Source organism: Myotis nattereri (genome assembly GCF_964212035.1).
Source record: "Myotis nattereri genome assembly, chromosome: 3".
NCBI classification, from domain to species: domain Eukaryota; kingdom Metazoa; phylum Chordata; class Mammalia; order Chiroptera; family Vespertilionidae; genus Myotis; species Myotis nattereri.
The window spans coordinates 39,703,983-39,725,059 of record NC_138077.1 but is presented as its reverse complement, the minus strand read 5'-3'; the positions used below and the strand labels follow the sequence as shown (position 1 = coordinate 39,725,059).

At 38.2% G+C, this 21,077-nt stretch overlaps 1 protein-coding gene across 1 annotated transcript in view; it reads left to right on the top strand.

The window, feature by feature from the left end:
• The first annotated feature begins 3,257 nt into the window (after nucleotides 1-3,257).
• CCDC39 (coiled-coil domain 39 molecular ruler complex subunit) overlaps nucleotides 3,258-21,077 on the top strand; it is a 50,253-nt gene continuing 32,433 nt past the window's right edge. The window contains exons 1-7 of the mRNA XM_081086952.1: nucleotides 3,258-3,459; nucleotides 8,908-9,027; nucleotides 11,543-11,689; nucleotides 12,805-12,963; nucleotides 13,909-14,001; nucleotides 14,097-14,225; nucleotides 17,322-17,513. Coding sequence (XP_080943078.1) covers nucleotides 3,370-3,459; nucleotides 8,908-9,027; nucleotides 11,543-11,689; nucleotides 12,805-12,963; nucleotides 13,909-14,001; nucleotides 14,097-14,225; nucleotides 17,322-17,513 — 930 coding nt within the window. The 5' untranslated portion in view covers nucleotides 3,258-3,369. The remainder of the gene's footprint in view (nucleotides 3,460-8,907; nucleotides 9,028-11,542; nucleotides 11,690-12,804; nucleotides 12,964-13,908; nucleotides 14,002-14,096; nucleotides 14,226-17,321; nucleotides 17,514-21,077) is intronic.

Genomic DNA, 21,077 nt, shown 5'->3' with positions numbered 1-21,077 from the left:
GCTGAACTGAATATAACTTATAGATTGGGTGAGTTGGTAATGAATATATCCATTGAAATATGAAGTACACTGATAACAACAAGAGCAGCTTCCCGGGTGTGTATGGCAAAATGTATTAAAAACTAAGTTAAAGAAGCCAAAAAAAAAAAGAGATTGGGAGAAAAATATTATTTAGACCCCAAAAGAATACTATCTATAAAATATAAAGCACTGTAATCATTCAGTAAGAAGAGACAACCTAATGGGAGAAAATGGACACAGGATAAGATAAAGGAATTCTTATCAGAATAAATGTAAAGCAAAGTCTCACTCATAATTTTAAAACTGTCAATAAACAAGGAGATACCATATTTTTCTCTTTGGTTGTAAAATATATAATATTTCACAATCTCCAGAATATGCAAAGAGACTGTCATAGTCCGTTGGTATGTAAAGACATTTTAGAAGATTGCTTTTAGACCTATTTTCCATTAATTTTACTTCTAAGAATATGTTCAGCAGAAACCCATACAGAGGTGTTCAAGATTATATCTTATTCACCAAATTTAAGACACCACTGATTGAAAGAGGAATCCCAATTTCAGAGATATTAAAATGTGACGATAAGTATACCCTAGAAATGATGAAAGACAGTACAGTATTATAAAGATGTTCTTTGCAGCATTGTTTAAAAAGTTACATTTAATAATATTGAATTTTAAACTGCCATTCAAAGACCAAAGATCTAAACATGGCCACTAGTATTGTTAAGTGAAAAAATGAATTTGCAAAAGAATATAGTATTATTCTATTTCTACAGGAAAAATTAATATATATATGTAGTTATAACTTCATTTTAAAAAATTCTGGTAGGATAAACACAAAACAGGGCAACCTCTTGGGAATGAGATTGGCATGGATGTGAAGGCTACTTTTTCCTTTTTCTTTATACATATATATATTTTTCGATTTAAAAAAAATCACATTATTTTTGCAGAACAAAATATCTCTTTAAGTTTTAGCCTAAACAACGCGATTTGTATAAAATTACCTACTTGAGAATGAGATAGTAGAAGGCTAACATCTGAGCATTTGGGGATTAAATTGAATATTTCATGGTCAATGACAAGGTTAAAAAACTTTTGGGTTTTATTTCCAAATCTAGATATTAATGAATTCAAAAAGAATTATAATCTAGAAGTTGTAGAATTATAAGTGGGAACTGGATGATATAGGATGCTGTGGTGACAAAGGGGAGAAGCAGGAATATTGTTTTTTAGGAAGAAATGTAGAATTTGGAGAATGTATGGAAATTTTGTCTAAAATTCAACGTTGTATAATTGTCATCCTGAAACTCAGGGAATAGAATCCTTGAGATATGGGAAGTGGGGCTCTTTGCAGGGATTTGGTTGCCAAACTTCTTATGTCCTTGGGGCCAGGGGAGTACCCAGCAAAGACAGCTGCTGTCATACATTTGGCAGCTGCAGCTGACACTGAGAGGGGTGGATCAACAGACTGGCACAGGCCAAGCAGCTGCCTCTGTATTCACATTAGGAACTGAGATGAGAAATTACAACAAGAATATTTAAGACAATAATAATTTTAAATAACAGCATTGCCATAAAAAATCTCAAATATAAATAACTATATGTCATCTTAATATATACTGGATACTAACATTTTCATTAGTAGGAATGACTAAACTATTATAAATGATGATCTTCTATAAGGCTATTAAAGCTCTAAAATTCCATTATTCTATACAGGTCAAATTCTCTCTACAAGCTGAGTCTTTCTCCCTAACACCTTGGGAATTTAAGTATTGTAGAAGTGGGGAATAAAATACCTTGCTAATTCTAGTCTTTGAAGACATTTATAAGTCTGTAAGATTAAATATATGGAAAACCATATAAGTACAGAGATAAAGCTACTACAAGAGGATTTCAAAAGTACAGTAACACACAGTAAAAAGACATTCTCAGGACAATTGAGGAAATATAAATATGAAATGGTTATTAGATGATATTTAAGAATTTTGATGTCGATAGTTAATTCTGTTAGATGTGATATTATATTATGTTTGAAAACATTAGTGGTGCTTGCTCAAGTTTTTAGAGTGAAATGTCATGTTATTTGTGATTTACTTTAAACGCTTCAGCAAAAGATAAAGATGACGCTACTATGGCAAAATATGAATGTGAAATCAAGATGAGTATATGGGAGTTCATTATACCCTGCTCTGTATTCTCACATAAACTTTTTATAAAATGTTTAACAAAGTACAGGTAAAGTAAAATTCAAAAGGGCAAAAACAACAACATTAGATTGTTTATTGAATAAGAAAATTAACTAATGCTCACGATGCGGTAGTAGAGAGTATTCCAGTCAAGAACACCCTTCACTGCAGAGGGCTTTGTTTGGATAAGTAGTTCTGTATCCTAATTTAGGCCCTGCCTACTTTAATGGCTCCCCCTCAGGGAGCCTTAGCTTATGTATTTGGAAAATGAAAGAATTCGATTAGTTAATTGTTTTGTCTTTTCTAGTTCGGAGATGTTACTCAAATGCCTACCAGTGCCAAAGAGGTCATTCAAATTGTGCTTGCAATTTAAAGGGGCGCCTCTTCAGCCCATCATGAAGGCTCAGAGTTCCCTAGCCTTTTTCGAGGGTAGGAAGAAATACAGATTTTTATGTGAAATGAAAGATTTGTAAATGCTGGCAAATGAAGATGTCAAGAAAAACAAAGGTGTAGAGAGGCGCGGGAGGGACCACCAAACTCTGTGCATCCACTTTGGTGCTCAGGACGCTACCGTGGGGCAGGTGCGAAGGTGAGGAAGACCGTTCCATTAAACCAGACGAGGATCGCCACATCCCGCAGTGGTTTTAGGGACAGAATTCTGCTTCAAAATACAAAGGCCACATCAGCCTACGAGATTCCATCTACGGATGAAAGTCACCACCACCGCACGCGAAGGGAGCCCGGGTTTTTATTTTCATCCGCTCTTCCCTTCCGCGGGCGCTCAGGCAGTCGCGTAGCTCAGCGCCCCTCTCGCACCCGGTTCCTCCGGTCACTGCAGGCGCCACCGATTTAGTCTCCGGGAGCGCCGGGGGGCCGTCCCGGGGCGCCGTCCGGGCCGCACTAGCAGGGGAAGTTATGCCGGCGCCTGGCAACCCCAGCGAACCCTGGAAGGTGTAAGATGCCTCGTTTCCCTGGGCGTTTAAGAAGGAAAGAGTTGCGCAACCGGAAGTTCCGCCTCCTGGCCGAGCGCTTCCTGTTTGGTAACTAAGGGCGCGGGACGGTTGCTAGCGCTCCGGAGGCAATAACACCGAAGCTTCGTGGGAACCTCGGGTGCTGGTCCTGGGCCTTCTCTCCATAGGGTTCCCTTTGCCATCATGAGTAGCGACTTTCTGTCAGGGCTGCACTGGGACGATGGCTTCGCCATCCCTGTGGCGAACCAGGAGAACAAGATACTGGAAGATCAGGTGAGAATCAGGTGAAGAAGGCTGCGGAAGGAGCGGGTATCTTTTTATTGGTTGGGGGTCGGGGTGTGGGATGAATTTTCTGGTAGGTAGGAATATCCCAATCCTTTTGTTTCTCTCCTTCCCTTCCTGAATCCCATCTCTTCTTGGTCTAACGCTCCTCCACTCCATCTCTCCTTTCTCCCACACCTTCCGCCCTTTTTGGTACTTGCTAAGGCCCAGCGGTTCTCAACCTTGGGGTCGAAGGACCCTTTCACAGGGGTCGCCTAAGACCATCGGAAAACACGTATATAATTACATATTGTTTTTGTGATTAATCACTATGCGTTAATTATGTTCAATTTGTAACAATGAAAATACATCCTGCATATCAGATATTTACATTATGATTCATAACAGTAGCAAAATTACAGTTATGAAGTAGCAACGGAAATAATTTTATGGTTGAGGGTTACCACAACATGAGGAACTGTATTAAAGGGTCGTGGCGTTAGGAAGGTTGAGAACCACTGTGCTAAGCAGTAAAAAAATATACTGAAACAATAATTGATGTGCAGAACTACAAAGTCCGATTCTTACTCCTTCCTCCCCTCCCCGGCCAAGCGCTCATTTCCAGACTCTTTGGCAGGAGAGGAAAGGCTGGTTCCCGCACTCACTTTCTCCTTCTTCGGAATTAAGCGCGTTTTGCAAAGGGACTTCTATGGTTTGTGTAGCAACCGTTAGTGCGGACAACGAAACACGCCCTGGTTGACATTTCTCTGTGAGTTCTGCCGATGATGGTTGACTCGAATAAAAGTTAAGAGGGATGTTCTAGTAAGAATGCAAAATGTGCAGCTTTTCAAATTGAGACTTTAGTTGTCACAGAATGATGTAAGATACTGTAAGTTGTAAGGAGTATTTTACATCAACTTGCAACCAATGCATAGTAGTTGTTCAAAATAAAGTTGCACCTCGCTCAGGAAACAAAAAAACCTTCAGCAGCCAGTGTAAAGTCCTGTGGGTTGTGTGGAAGAGGATCCAAGAACTGATGATATTTACACTACTTAGAGAATGGAAGAGAAGGTTTTCCCTCCTCTGAAAAAATGAAAATGAAAATCCTTCACTTTTTTGTTGTTCAAAATCTTCTGACATATTTACTCACGCCTACGTTTAGATGGCTGCAGTTTTTGTGTTTGTTTTCAATGAAGGGAAACATTAGCGAATGCGAGAGATCTAGCACCAGGTATGCAGGCACAATATGAAGAAGTATCCAGCCCTAGGTGTAGATCATACTTACCAGCCCTGAGCCAGTTTCTTCTCCTGTAAGCCAAAGACAAGTAAAATAATTACCACGTAGGGTTGTTATGTTACAGAATTTACCAGGTGACCGAAGAACACACAGGAGTACTTGGAGACACAGGAAAAACCCATTTATTTTCAGATGTTTCACGTGTACTGGTACAGTGACTCAGGGGAGACTGTTTCTCTCCAAATCCTGAGCAAACCAATATAGATGAAGCTTTCCCTTTATACCCTTTGGTTTCTTTGTCCCCCAAATATGGGATGGGACTTCCAGACCTTTCGTGGGCTTTGCAAAAAGCCCCGTGTGTTGGGATGGGGGCCGTGAAACCACACCTAAAGGCCTGGCCTGGTGCCAGCACTGATAACCTCCTCCGGAGGTTGTTTATGTTTTGTGGCCTCTGTAAAATGGGAGTTGTACTTAGGTAAACTGGTCTTGCAAGACCAGATTGTGGAGAAAGGGGCAGTGACTTTTATATAGGTTATCAAGAATGTATATTAGGTTACTGGCACAGATTCAGATTGCTAGCCCCCCCCCCCCCCTCAAATGTCTTATTTTCCCCATTAGTTGCACAGCTCTAAAGACATTGAGGTTAAAGTTCCATTCAGATGTTAGTTTTTGGTATTAGTGACATAATATTTGTCTCACAGGATATTATATACATACTAGAGGCCTAGTGCACAGATTTGTGCACCAGTGGGGTCCCTTGGCCTGGCCTGTGGAGATCAAGCCAAAACCGGCTCTCTAGACATTCCCCAGAGGGGTCCCGGATTGTGAGAGGGCACAAGGCAGGCCAAGGGACCCCACTGGTGCACGATCAGGCCAGGGAGGGACCCCAGGAGAGCTCCAGGGTGTGTCCGGCCCATCTTCCCCAGTCCTGATCTGCTGGACCCCAGCAGCAAGCTAACCTACCAGTCGAAGCATCTGCCCCCCTGGTGGTCAGTGCACATCATAGCAACTGGTCAAATGGTTGAACAAATGGTCAGACACTTAACATGTTAGGTTTTATATAGGATGTTTTTTTATTAATAATTAATTAATTACTTTTTAAATCCTCACCCAAGGACATGCTTATTTATTTTAGAAATAGGGCAAAGGAGTAAGGGAGGGAGGGGGTGTGTGTGTGAGAGAGAGAGAGAGAGAGAGAGAGAAAGAGAGAGAGAGAAAGAGAGATGGGAGAGAGAGAGAGAGAGAGAGAGAGAGAGAGAGAGAGAGAGAGAGAGAGAGAATATCAATGTGAGAGAGAAACAACGTGCTCCCTCTGACTGGCAATCGAACCTGCCACCTAGGTAATTGAAACCACAACCTTTTGGTGCATGAGACGACACTCCAACAGACTGACCCACACTAGCCATGGCTGTATTGTGCTTTTAATTCCTTGCATCCTCAGTTGCCAGTTTGATTCCTTGCATTGCCTGCTTTAAGTTTATATCAGATCTTCAAGATAATTTCTCTCTTCTCCCACTCCTTCTTTGGGAGTCCTATACTTTTCAATATGGACAATTTTTCTGTTGGCCTATTTCCCAATTGTTAACTTGTTAATTCCCTTTTCCCCCCTTACTGCTTTGTCACTCTATCTTCTTTTTTTCTTGGAGATCTCTCTCTCTCTCTCTCTCTCTCTCTCTCTCTCTCTCTCTCTCTCTAATGAAATACTTTCTTGTATTTCTCCCTAAGAAGGGTGTATGGGAGGTAAACATTCTAAGTCAAAAATGTTTTTCTTTGCTTTCATATTTGATGGTGATTTGGCTGAGTAGAAAATTCTAGATAAAAAAAATTTGCCACTCCTTAATGTACTTTGAAAAATGGTTAAAATGATAAAATTTGTGTTATGTACAGTTTACCACAATTTAAAAATTAGTGATAGAAATTTTATAGGTCACATTCTCTGATTATAAACCAATAGAATTTGTGTTAATTTAAAAAATGATTTTCTATTGTCAGAGAATGTTTGTGTCCCCCCTTCCCCATAGTCATTCATATGTTGAAGCCCTAAACCTCAATGTGATAGTATTTGCAGCAGGTGGGGCTTTCAGGAGGTAATTAGGTTTAGATGAGGTCATGAGGGTGGGGCCCATGAGGGGATTAGTGTCCTTATAAAAAGAGAGACTAGTGCTCTCTCTCTCTCTCTCTCTCTCTCTCTCTCTCTCTCTCTCTCTCTGCTGAGTGTGAGGACACAGGAAAATGTGGACAGCTACAAGTTAGGAAAAGATATTTCACCTTGACCTTGGACTTCCCAGCTTCCAGAACTATGAGAAAGAAATTTCTTTAGTTTAAGCCACGAGCCTATGGTATTTTATTTTGGTAGTCTGAGCTGATTAAGAAATTCATTTTAAATACTTAGGCAAGTTTCTCAGAAATATATTGCTGGATGGCTCTTAAATCAAATAAAAGTTGAAAGGGAAAAGTCACCAATTAGAAAACTGTAAAGGAAACTGCTTGGTACCTACATCCATGGGAAGCAGCAAAACTCTTATTTAGAGAAAATGTATAGCCTAAATGCCTTCTAAATCAGTGTCTTAGGCAGCCTGAGTTCCTATAACAAAATACCATAGACTAAATGATTAAAAAAACAAACAAAATCAGACATTTATTTTTCAGTTCTGAAGGTTAGAAGTCGAGATCAGGGTGTCCGCCTGGTTGGGCTCTGGTGAGAGCACTCTTCCGGCTTTAGATGGCTGCCTTCTTCCTGTGTTCTCACACAGCAGAGAGAGACCCTCTGGTTTCTCTATTATAAGGACACTAATCTCATCATGAGTGTCCCACCATCAGGTCCTCATTTAAACCTACTTACCTCCCAAAGGCCCTCCTCCAGGTACCATCACATTGAGGATTAGGGGCTTCAACATATGACTGTGGGAGTGACACAAACATTCAGCCCATAAAAATCAGTAAGACAAAAACCCCCCACAAAACTAAGAACTTTTAATAAAGTAAAAAGAAAAGAAGAAGAAAGTAAACAAAAGAGGGAATTAAACATTGAAATCTATACATATAAAAGGCTAAGCGACCGTCCAATAGCCTGACCAGTAGCTATGACGTGCAATGATGACCAGTGGGCAGAAACTCTGGCCAGTAGCTATGGTGCCCACTGACCACCAGGGGGCAGATGCTCAACTCAGGAGCTGCCAAACGACAGTCACTTTGCAGAGTGCCCTCTCACACTCCGGGACCCCTTGGGGGATGTCAGACTGCTGGTTTTGGCCCAATCCATGCAGGCCAGGCTGAGGGACCCCACCTGCCAGAGGAACCCTGCTCACTCCGCAGATGCCCTTCGAGCCCGGCCCTGCCCCAGGTGCGGCCAACCAAGGAGAGACCACAGGAGGTTGGCTCCAGGGTGTGTGTGGTCCGTCTCACCCAGTCCTGCCCCACCAGCCACCTTCTAATTAATTTCCTTCCAATGTGCACGAATCTTTGCACTGGGCCTTAGTTAATGAAATAAAAAGCCAAAAATACATACTTACTATTACTTAGGACATAACAAATGAGTAAATTCGTATTTTTTTCTTTCTTCCTTAGTTCAAAATTCAAGTATTTTCTTCTGCACGTTGGTGAATTATGTTGTGCCCCTCCTGGGTTGTAGCCTCCGCTTTTGGAACCACAGCTCAAGACTATAAAGAAGCATATATTTTTGTTTTGTTGAGCTTCTATATTGTTTTCAGGGATGACATGTTCTAATGGTCCTGAGAATCTATCTTCAATTTCCTAAAAGTTTTTATTTGTTTTGGACTTACATTGTTTTGGGTCAGGTTCTAATTCAAAGACACAAAATATAGGAGCTATTATGTCTGGTATACGTCTACTTTTCAAATTTATGGCTAATGATCTATTTTTTGCTGTCATTAGGCATTGTTTCTATGCTCTTGTTTGATTTGGGACCTTGTCATTTAATTATGGAATAGGATCTCATTTTTTCCCCACTTAAAACGCATTGTAGGTGTGGACCCTACTAATGTTGCAAATCTGAGAGAGATTTCTATTTTGTTTTAATGTGGTGCTGATTTTTCCACAATCATCTTTAAAACACAGCACTATTTTATAATTGAAAGGGCAGTAGATTTTTGAAGTTCAAATTGATATTTTAAAAAAGAAAAGTAAATAATCTTGATTTTACATCCTTAAATATGGTAAGAACTTAGTAGACTTTGACTGATCATCGTGTTTATTATTTACAGTTGTCAAAGCTGCAGGATGAGAAGTCATACTTGCAAAATCAACTACGTGTCTATGAAGAACGAATTAATGCTATAGCTTCTCATTTAAAAAATGTTAGACAAGAGTTCTTATATACACAGGTATATACAATGTTGAAATTCATGTTGATTATATCATGTGTAGTTATGGAACATTTCCCATTGCATTTATATCTGTGATGTTATTTTATAGACATAATAGGAAAATTTAGCATAACTAATCTATAGTGAACATAGCCTTGAATTTGAAAGTAGGCAGAAAAAAGTCTTTGAGGAACCCCCTACTGCCACCAAGTTCAAGGAATAATTAATTCATTTGAAAGAATAAATCATCATTCAAACAGTCTAATATAATGTTAGGCAGCAGATTGCATGAGAAAGGTACAGTGATGCAGTGAGAAATAATGACTTTAAGCAGAAATAGACTTAATATAACACATAAGAGAGTTTCTGTCTACTTCTAATTATTCAGCACTACCCACTGGGACCATTTTGAGTGGAAGCAAATAGTTCTAACACTTCAGTAGCCCTTAGGCATAGTCTTTTAGCCAAGTTTAAGAACTGAAATTTATAATAACATCCTGAGATAATCGTTAAATTATATTTAGGATAACTGGGGACAGTATACTGCATTTTAGAAAACGTAATAAAATAATACAAATTGAAACTTAGGGTGATTAATCAAAGCATCTGTTTTATGGACAGTCTACTCATGTGTAGAACTGCATTCCCTGATGAAGCCCAGAAAATTAGCTCAGCAAATCAGCACTGGAGTGTTGACTAACTTCCATGTCAAACTCTGTTTTTAAAAGTACATCTGCATTTCTTTGAAATAATGTAATTCTTAAAAATGAACAAAGTCGTGTTTTAAATGCCAATTTGTAATTAATATAGATAAGTAACTATTTCATACTTTTTGCAAACTTGAGAAAGATGTCCTCTACAGTCTGGGGGAACGACTCAGCCCAGGAATCCAGGCAACTGGTCTCTGAGCTCTATCCCCAGAGCCCCTTGCCCTGGAGTCTGCTCACACAGCTCCAGTCCCCTCTGCCCTCCCTCTGCTGGAGCCCAAGACCAGTGACTACACACAAAATTTTGTCCATCGGCCCTTTAAGAGGGTGCCTGCATTTCCAACCTTCTCACTCTGGTAGACAGAAACCCCGCTGCTTTTCACAGCCAGATGTTATGTGGGCAGCTTTTTCAGTTCTGGTGCTCTGGGCTGAGGAACCCAACTTGGGATTTAGACCCCAGAGTTCTCAATAGGAACCCCCCACAGCTGAGATATCCTCTGGGACTTCAGCTGTTGTCTGGGGGAGTCTGGCAGCCTTCTCCTGACACCGCACTTTCTACCAGTCTCTATGCTCTCTCCACTTTCAAGTCACTGTTATCACGGTTCTCTCCAGCTTGTCTTCAGTTGATTATTCAGGATGGTTTTTCTATATTTTAGTTGTAATTCCAGTTTGATCCTGGGAGGGTGTCAGTGTAGCTTCCACTTAATCCACCACCATCTTCCTATTTCATGCTTTAACAGTCTTATGAGAAGAAAGTTAAAATGTTAATGAGCCCTAACCGGGTTGGCTCAGTGGATAGAACATCGACCTGTAGACTGAAGGGTCCCAGGTTCAATTCTGGACAAGGGCAAGTACCTTGGTTGCTGGCACATCCCCAGTAGGGAGTGTGCAGGAAGCAGCTGACTCGATGTTTCTAACTTTCTATCTCTCTCCCTTCCTCTCTGTAAAAAAATCAATAAAAAAATATATTTAAAAAAAAGTTAATGAACTTCTAAAAACAATACTTCATATTTTTGAATCCTGATATGATTGAATAATTAATAAATGGTTAGGAACAACATCTTTTCCTCAAGTTATTAAACCACTGAGTTGGGGATCTGAGAGAGACTCTTTGTGGGTATATTTTATTATAGTCAAACCTCAACTAAGATAAGAGACGGAAGTAGTAAACTTCCTACAACAGTAACAGCTTTAACAATGTAAAAATAATACCAATGGTGATAACTTTAAAGCAATGTAAAATCAGTAGTCAACAAGCACTATTTTATTAAGTGAAGCATAACAAAGGCATGTTCGTTTATTAATATAGTCTAGGAAATATTTATAACCAATGTTTACATAGTTATTTAAAAATTATCTCTGTTAATTTATGTGATCAATTCATATAACTATCCCATTTCCCAAGTATTTTTAGTCAGTTTTATTTCTTATTTTTAGTTAAGTAATGACGTATATTTTTATTAAATTTTTAATTAATTAATTTTTTACAATAAGCTAAGGTTAAATTATTAGTTATATCTTTTAAAGTATAACCATATAAAGTTTGGTTTTCTGCAAATTCCCTAGCCCAACCTAGTATCTGAAAATCACTGACAACAGTATTTTTGTCCTAACACATTCTATGACTTAATTCTCTTATAAATAGTAAACAACACTGTCTATACTGAATCACAAAGTCTAATGTGGTATATGTTTAAGAGAAGTGGAATTAATGATACTTAATATAGGCATTGTGTGGGAACTTTGTTATGTTTTTGTCTAATGGATTATTATAAATATTTTTAATACTAAAATGTAAAAAGTCTATCTTGTATGTTTTTCTGTAGTCTCTTTGCAAAGCCAGGGAACGTGAGATTGAAAGTGAAGAGCATTTTAAGACCATTGCGGAAAGAGAGCTGAGTCGAGTGAAAAATGAAATCCAAAGACTGGAAAATGACATAACTTTAATACGGGAAAAGAAAAGTGATAAGGAAGTATGTGTTGAAATGTTACTTAAAATGTTGTGCCATTGTTCCTGCTTCCCTCACCAAACAAACACTGACTTTTTTCTGTATGGGAAAGGCATTCATTAGTTTCCTAACATTTTCTTACATTGTTTTCTTGGACAATGGAAGGCACATGGAGCTGAGATTTGAATGAAACAATGATAGAATGTTACATTTATTTTCCCAATGTTCATTTACCAAATACTCATTGAACCTTACTATATGCAAACCACCATGTTAATTGCCTGTTATACAATGCTAGGCATAATTTATTCATAAGTGCTACATTTTTAAAAGCCACATTTTAAAATATCACTTTTAATTCTGGGTTTCATTCTTTATTGATTTTACCTTTCATATTAACTTGTCAACTTATGACCAATATTAAACTACTGTACATATTTTTTTCTTTTTCTTAGTTTTTAGTTACTTGATTTGGGCACTTTTTCCAAATTGGACTCTTCTCTTTACATATGTATATGCATATGGAAATGCACACATGTATATATGTATACGTATACATACACACATACATATTTTATTATATTAATTTGTGTCTGTATATTCATCAGTTTTTTTTATAAATCTAGATTTGTTAAATGAATATATGTACAGAAACATTTTTATTTTCTTAACTGCTGTATTTATTTCAATTAGAAGTGCTTTCATAATTTCTGTGTAAGAGGCTTCTTAGAGGCAGCAATCTGGTTGGAAATGGGGTTGAAGGGGACTTGTCTTGGGCTTGAGTTAGCATATCAAGCTCATTATTTTTCCTAAGATTGCACATTCTCTTGAGGTGGCTATGATGGAATGACTAATGAGATTGCTTTGGGGAACTCCCCTAACATCTTTTAAAGTAACTGTTCTCAACTATGTATAATAATTTCTCCTCTGTTTTACAACTAAAAAATTAAAATACAAGTATTGTAGTTACATAATTAAATATGGCATATTATACTAGTATTCATCTAGAGGTCAGGGACGGGATTCCTTTTTTTCTTTATTATATGTTCTGTATAGTATGTAATGCCATGTTTTATTTTAGTTTATATTATAAATGATGTTTTTTTAATCTCACCCTGTCCTCTCTCTTTGGATATTAGAACCAGATATTTAAATTTACTCAAAAATTGGATGATTTGAAACGTCAAATGAACTGGGACCAGCAGGCATTGGAGGCCTGGTTAGAAGAATCAGCTCACAAAGATAGTGATGCCCTCACTCTCCAGAAGTATGCACAACAAGATGATAATAAAATTAGGGTGAGAAATTAGAAATTTTAATGTCAGGTTTTCTCTGATTCTGTAGTGTGTCAACCTTTTTATCTAAATTGGACTTAGAATTTTAAAGCAGTACTTCTTAAACATTTTTGGGGTCAATTTCCTTCCAGAATCTAATAATGCCAAGTATCCTTTCTCTAGAAAAATGAGTATATTCAAATACCTACAAAGTTTTGTCATTACATATAGTTTTTGCTGATTTAAGACTTTAGTGCTTTGATTATTTAATATATTATTATAATTATTATTTAAAATCTACTTGTAATGAAATATGATAATGCTTTAGTATAATGAAACATGCTATTTTCTAATAGACTTAATACCAAATGCATTATTTTAAATGGAAAATTGTTCATCTTTTTTCTAACATACTTTAAAATGTATTAAAAGTCTTTTAAAAAACAATTGAGTTTTCATTGCAGCCCTAGAGGTTAAAAGATTAAGAATATATACATTTATATGTATATATATGTAAATATATATATATATATAGTATTTGTTTTGGATATCAAATATATATATGTGTGTATATATATATATATATATATATGCCTAAGCAATCGTCCAACCGTCTGGTAGCTATGATGTGCACTGACCACCAGTGGGCAGATGCTCAATGCAGGAGCTGCCAAGCTGCAGTGACTTGGTAGCTTCGGATCTCAGGTGATGCACCCAGAACCAGAGAGGAGGGAGCCCAATTGCAGGGTGCGTCACCCAAGAACCACCCTCTCGCAATCCGGGATTCCTCGGGGGATGTCGGAGAGCCAGTTTCAGACCAATCCCTGCAGGCCAGGCTGAGGGACCCCACCTGTGCATGAATGCATACACTGGGCCTCTAGTAATATAATAAAACTTAACATGAGATACGCTAATAGTTTTAAGTTAATCCAATGATAATCATACCTATTTTTGCATGTAATTACATAGGCACTGACCTTGCAATTAGAAAGGCTGACTTTGGAAGGTAATCAGAAAAGAAAGGTACTTGACAATGAAACTACAGAGACTCTAAGTGCACAGGTTGGTTCAGTGAAGATTTTTTATTTCTTAATTGTCTAAGTGATGTTTGCAAAAGTGCTTACATTCAAGAAATGTTATTGCTCTCTATTTGACAGTTAGAATTGGATAAAGCAGCGCAAGATTTTCGTAGGATTCATAATGAGAGACAAGAACTCATTAAACAGTGGGAAAGCACAATAGAACAGATGAAGAAGAGAGATCGAGACATTGATAACTGTGCCTTGGTAAAGTAGTTGTTTGGTCCTTGCAATGTTCAGCTGTATTTATTCTCTTTTGTGTTTAACTCATTAATTTCAACTGTAAACCACAATGTTATTTGAAAGTCACTTTTGTAGGAGATTCATTAATTTTGGTAAATGTTTTTCAAAGCTGACTCCATTCATTTAGAAATGTGATTTTATGTATATTACTTATCTATATATATAAAAGGCTAACATGCTAAGTGTCCCTCTACCCATCCAACCAGTCACTATGATGCACACTTACCACCGGGGGCAGACACTCAAAGCAGGAGCTGCCGAGCTGCAGTGACTTGGCAGCGGCAGTTCTTTGGTGACGCACCCCAAAACCAGAGAGGAGGGAGCCAATTCCTTGTGGGGCCGTGCCATTCCACCTTCGGCCGTGGGTTATGTTGTTGCTGGGGAACTGTTAGCCCCGAGTCTGGTTTATTACACACTTGTGTTTGCGTTCCACACCCTGTACGACAGCAACTCCAGGACTCCTTGGGAGATGTCAGAGAGCTGGTTTCAGCTGATCCCTGCAGGCCAGGCCAAGGGACCCCGCCTTCTGGAGGGTCACCACTCATTCCACAGATGCCAGGGAGAAACCACCGGGAGGTTGGCTCCAGGGCGTGTCCAGCCTGTCTTGCCCAGTCCCATCCCACCGCCACCTTCTAATTAATTTCCTTTCAATAGGCACAAACCTGTGCACCAGGTCACTAGTGGTAGTATAATGACAAAGACTAGATCCTGCCATCGCTGAAATGTGGAACAAGAGAAAGTTAGATAATGTTACTGCAGTAAAATCAATGCCCTGCATACACACGGTTGTTTGTGGTGCCTTGGATTTAACATGTGTGCTATCTGTACACACAGTTAGGTGCGGGGAAATGAGCTTCATGGGGATCGCAGAGACAGGAAGGGAGAGTCAGGAAAGAAACCAGGACTCCAATCAAGTTTCACTTTTGAAGCTGAGGCCCCAGTGATGGGGTAGAAGTGGCAGAAGCTCCGAAGGGAGGAATGCCACACGGATTGAGTACAAAACGGCCTAGGCCTCCCTAGGAGGGACAAGGGAGAGCCAGTCTTCACTGAGTTCCTTTTCACTGTTAATGCTGATGCTGGTTTCTCTTTACTGACTTCTCAGTGCTTTCAAATATCAAGTCCTAAACTACTTCCTCTGTATAAATAAGTGTGCCCAATCCAAGACTGCAGATCCACAATCGAATTCTCATACAACCCCACAGTTGAAGGGAGAGCCTGCTGATTTGGCAGAATATACAACTTGTCATACTCACAGTGGTTCCTTACAGGCTGATATCTCCTGGCTGTCTGTATTGTAGGAGGCTGGGGAGGCTGCTAAGAAATGGCTCCCAGGTAGAGGTATGCTTCTAAGTGTTTAACAACTGGCTCCCGATCTGTGTCATTTCTGATTTCTGTGGTGAAACTGTTTCCATACCAGGACTTCACTGGACACAGCGTTGAGAAGAGATGTGCAAGTCAGTTGTGGTGAGCCAGTGAGAGCCGGTTCACACCACTAGAAAGTTAAATATGACATTGGACCATTTTGTTTTTTGTTTTTTTCCTCCAAAACAATTTCTGCCTTCTCAGAGTCTTCTTGGCAGGAGTCAGACCATAGGATCCTGGAATTGTCTTCTTAAAAGAAACTTTTCATTATTTATAAATATTTTTCCATTATGCTTTTAGTTCAGTATAAACATTTTGAGATATTACTTATAAGCATTACCTATATGAAAACTTACCTGTGAATAGATAGCACTGTTAAATAATGTGAACAGTGAAGTAGAATTAAAGCACCTGATTAAGTAGTAGAAAAATCAGTATAAAGCAGGAAATTCCAGAATGATCATTTGCCATATATAAACCTAAGAAGTTTTGACCTGTCTTTTGGTTGAATGAACACAGTAGATATATAGACTGCTACAATTATAGAATGTTACTTATCATAGAGAACATAGAGGAATACTAGATTAAGCAAATTAAAAATGTATTTTTTAAATGCAGTGCATCTCAGATATATATCCATTTAATATGCTAATATGTATAATATTACATGTAGCATTTCTAAAACTTACTGATTTCAAACCACATGCCTTCCCCACACCCATCTCCTGGGATTAGTTGTTTGGTGGGGACCCATTTTATAAAACTTGCAAGAAATGTATTTTAGGGTAAATTTTTCTTTACCCTTCAATTCATCCAACATATTGCAGTAATAATCACTTGTAAAAAACATATATGATCTTTTTATTCCCCAGCTCTACAATCATTTTTGTTCCATATTGCTTAAAAGTTGATACTCTTTGACATAACAATTGAAAAATAGGATTTCTCCACAGTTCAGCCTCAACCTCTACTTTTCCAGCCTCATCCCTTTCATCTGTACCCACCCCTTCTTAATATACCCCTAGTCTATCTCTGCCCCCCCCCCCCCACACCCACATGCACTTTTACTACACTGAGTTTTTATGTATCTCCATTTGTCTTTTTAGGCCGACTTAAATTAAGCCTGTTAGATATGCCTTTTAATGACTCCTCTTGGGTAGACCTTATTCTCTTTGTTCTCAAACGCTCTGTCCACATCTCAGCTACTACTTCCCATATTCTGTTAACTTTGTATAGTCAAGACCATCAAAAAGCCTGAGTGAAGGAATTCCTATTGAAGCCAATAACTAAAATGCTATTCTCAAAAGATGAAAAACAAACTGGTCCTATGAAATATTTGGAAAATTTCATTGAAATTAAACTTTCTATGTTAAAAATATATAACACTGTTATATTTTTTAAATGTCACTTTTCATTCATAAAAGATTGATATTTTCCTCATCTCTTTAGCAAAGTACCAAGTAGATGAAAGAAAATATAGAGACCTTTAAAAATATAAGCTTACTATTTTTGGTGTGTAGCATATTAATATTTTGTTTTAGTTCATAAAATATAGTCTCTCTTAAAAAACATTCTCCTAAGTTTTGATAAAATAAATACTAAATATAATAATAGAAAAATAAAAACTAAATTTCTTTTAGTTTTCTTTTTGATCATCATATTAAACATATATTTACTTTTTTTTTTTTTTAATCCTAGACATTAGCAAAGATAAAACAGGAAACAAGAGAAAAAGAAAATTTGGTTAAGGAAAAGATCAAGTTTTTGGAAAGTGAGATTGGAAATAACACAGAGTATGAGAAAAAAATTTCTGTTGCTGATCGTCAAGTTTCAAAATGTAGAAAAGAATACCAGCAGCATGAAGTTCATAAAAATCAGCTGAAGGATGAGGTATGGCAACTAAAAAGACCGGTTTGCGTGTTTATGGGAAATTGCTATAAAAGGAAGCACAAAGCCTTTCCTTTGATGAAGGTACTGCCTTATTTTATTTTATTTTTTCCATCCTTTCATGTCGTGGGACTTTCAGGGTACTCTGAGTTGAGCCCTGGTTGGGGAAGGCATCAGGGGGTGCCACTGACATCACAGGTGATGTGAAGGGCTCCCCCTGGAGTTGTGCAGTGCCCAACTACCTGTCACACATGTTTTGTTAGTGACCTCAGGCAAAAGGCCCCCAAAGGGACTTGCTTGGAAATCATAATTGTATGATAACCGGCAAATAAGAAAATGTGAAAGTGAATATTAACCTTAGTGATAACTTGAAGTATCTTTCCATTGCTACGTATATGGTGGGGTAACCTGTTTAAGCTCAGTTCCTCACCTTGTTAAGGAATAAATTTCAGTCTGGTAGTGGAAAAATGTAGTGGTCAAATACCATGAAACAGATTAAGAGAGGAGAAAACTTCTGTTTTGTTCTTCTTTTGCAGCGTTCATGCTAACTAGGTTATTCCATAGGGAGAGGTAGCAATTCCCCTAGTTAGCAATAAAGAGTTCTTTATGAAATTTATATCTTAAGACCATAGTATGTGAAGTTAACATTGTTTAGATGGGAATTTGGAATATTGTAGAGCATTTTATTCTATAAGGTATTATGCTTTTTATTTCTGATGAAAATGAAAGTTTTTCTTTTGCCTAAAGAGAATAATTACAGAAGATCCTAAAAAAGTAAAATAAATGAATTTCTTGCCTAAGTTAAATGCCACTGCTAATAACTTATTTTTAAACATTTTAAAATTTAAACCAATTACAGAAAAGAATGCAGGCGAAATAAGCCAGTCAGAAAAGATAAATATCACATGATCTCACTCATTTGTGGAATATAATGAACAACATAAACTGATGAACAAAAACAGATCCAGAGACAGAGAAGCATCCATCAGACCGTCAAACCTCAGAGGGAAGGTAGGGGAGGGTGGGGGTAAGGGGGAAAGATCAACCAAAGGACTTGTATGCATGCATATAAGCCTAACCAATGGACACAGACACCAGGGGCGGGTGAGGGCATGAGTGGGGCGGTGGGGGGGGGGGGGCAGGAAGGGGGGATTAGGACACATATGTAATATCTTAATCAATAAAGAAAAAAATAACAATAATAAAAAATAAAAAAATGCAGGGATTTCTTCATTCATAATTTATTTATTGAGATATAATCCACAAACCATAATTTTTAGTGTATTTTCAGAATTGTGCACACACCACCACAATCTAATTTTACAATATTTTTGTCACTTTAAAAGGCACCCCCATACCCATTAGCAATCACTTTCTTTTCCCGCCTCCAACCAGCTCCTGGCAGCTACTAATCTACTTTGTTTCTCTATGGATTTGCTCCTTTTGGATATTTCATATAAATGAAATCATATAGTATGGAACCTTTTGTATCTGGGATTCTTTTTTAAAAAATATATTTGTATTGATTTCAGAGAGGAAGGGAAAAGGAGAGAGATAGAATCATCAATGATGAGAGAGAATCATTGATTGGCTGCCTCCTGCATACCCCACACTGGGGATAGAGGCTGCAACTTGGGCATGTGCTCTGACCAGGAATTGAACCGTGACTTCCTGGTTCATAGGTCAACGTTCCACCACTGAGCCATGTTAGCTGGGCTGGATTCTTTTACTTACATAATATTTTCAAGGTTCATCCATGTTGTAGCGCATATCATTCATTCATTCATTTCTTTTCTCCAATTTTTTATTGTGATAAGATACATGTAACATACAATTTACCATCTTAACCATTTTTAAAGAATCGCTATTGTGGAGAGTATTACAGGTGTCCCCCACCCTTCCCCCATTACCCCCCTCCACCTGGTTCCCGCCCCACTCTAGGCCTTCGCCACCCTATTTTCTGTGTCCATAGGTAAGGCATATATGCATATAAGATCCTTGGTTAATTTCTCCCCACACCCACCTCATCCCTTTCCTCTGAGATTTGTCAGTATGTTCCATGTTTCCATGCCTCTGATTCTATTTTATTCCTCAATTTATTTTGTTCATTAGATTTCTTGTTTGTTTATTTTGTTTTTAGGTTCAATTGTTGATAGATATGTATTTATTGCCATTTTATTCTTATTTTTTTTTAATCTTTTTCTTCTTTTTCTTCTTCTTCCTCTTCTTAAAGAATACCCTTCAACATTTCATGTAATGGCAGTTTGGTGGTGATGAACTCCTTTAGCTTTTTCTTGTCTGTGAAGCTCTTTATCTGACCTTCAATTCTAAACAATAGCTTTTCTGGGTAGAGTAATCTTGGTTATATGTCTTTCATTACTTTGAATATTTCTTGCCACACCCTTCTGGCCTACAAAGTTTCTGTTAAGAAATCAGGTAGCTAACTGCTTATAGGTAGCTAACTGCTTTTCTCTTGCTGCTTTTAAGATTCTCTCTTTGTCTTTAACCCTTGACATTTTAATTATGATGTGTCTTGGTGTGAGCCTCTTTGGGTTCCTCTTTTTGGGTCTATTTCTTTCACCAGGTAGGGAAAGATTTTTTGTAATTTCTTCAAATAGGTTTTCAATATCTTGCTTTCTCTCTCTTCTCCTTCTGGCACCCCTATTATGTAAATGTTGGTATGCTTGAAGTTGTACCAGAGGCTCCTTACACAATCTTTATATTTTTGGATTCTTTTATTTTTGCTCTTCTGATTAGGTGTTTTTTTGCTTCCTCATATTCCAAATCATTGATTTGATTCTTAGAATCCTCTACTCTAGTGTGGAATCCCTGTAAATTATCTTTATTTCAGTTAGTGTATGCTTAATATCTGACTGGTCTTTTTTCATGTCTTTGACATTCTCACTAAGATCCTTGAAAGTCTCACTAAGTCCGTTGAAGCTCTCATTAAGGCCTTTGAGCAACCTTATAATCATCATTTCTGTATCCAGTAGTTTACTTTCTTTCATTGCTTTCATTTGTAACATGTTTCTTTGTCTCTGAATTTTGGCTGCTTCCCTGTGTTGTTTCTATTTTTGGGTAGAGCTGCTATGTCTCCTTGAGTTGGTAGAGTGGCCTTGTGTATTACATGTCCTATAGGGCCCAGTGGTTCAGTCTCCCCAGTCACCTGAGCTGGGCACTCTAGGTATGTCCCTCTGTGGTCTGTATGCACATTCCTGTTATAGTTGAGCTTTGATTGCTCTTGGCATTACTGGGAGGGATTGACCTCCAGGCCAACTGACTATGAGGACCAGATGCCATCTACAATGGAAGAGCTGTAGTGCAGGAGACACCCCTATGGAGCAGGATTTGCTGCATTGGGGCTTTGGTGCTCACTGAGTCTGCCCCTTGAATGTATCACTTGTAATCTGCTATGGTCTGAAGCTGTCCACCAGGTACACTGGCTCTGGGGCTTTTTAGGAGGTGCAAAGTTAGCCACTGCACAGAGATCTGCAGATGGCTGTTACTTATATTGGGCTAGGAAGTGCCCAGGCAAGGCCCAGGTGTGAAGCAAGGCAGGCTGGTATT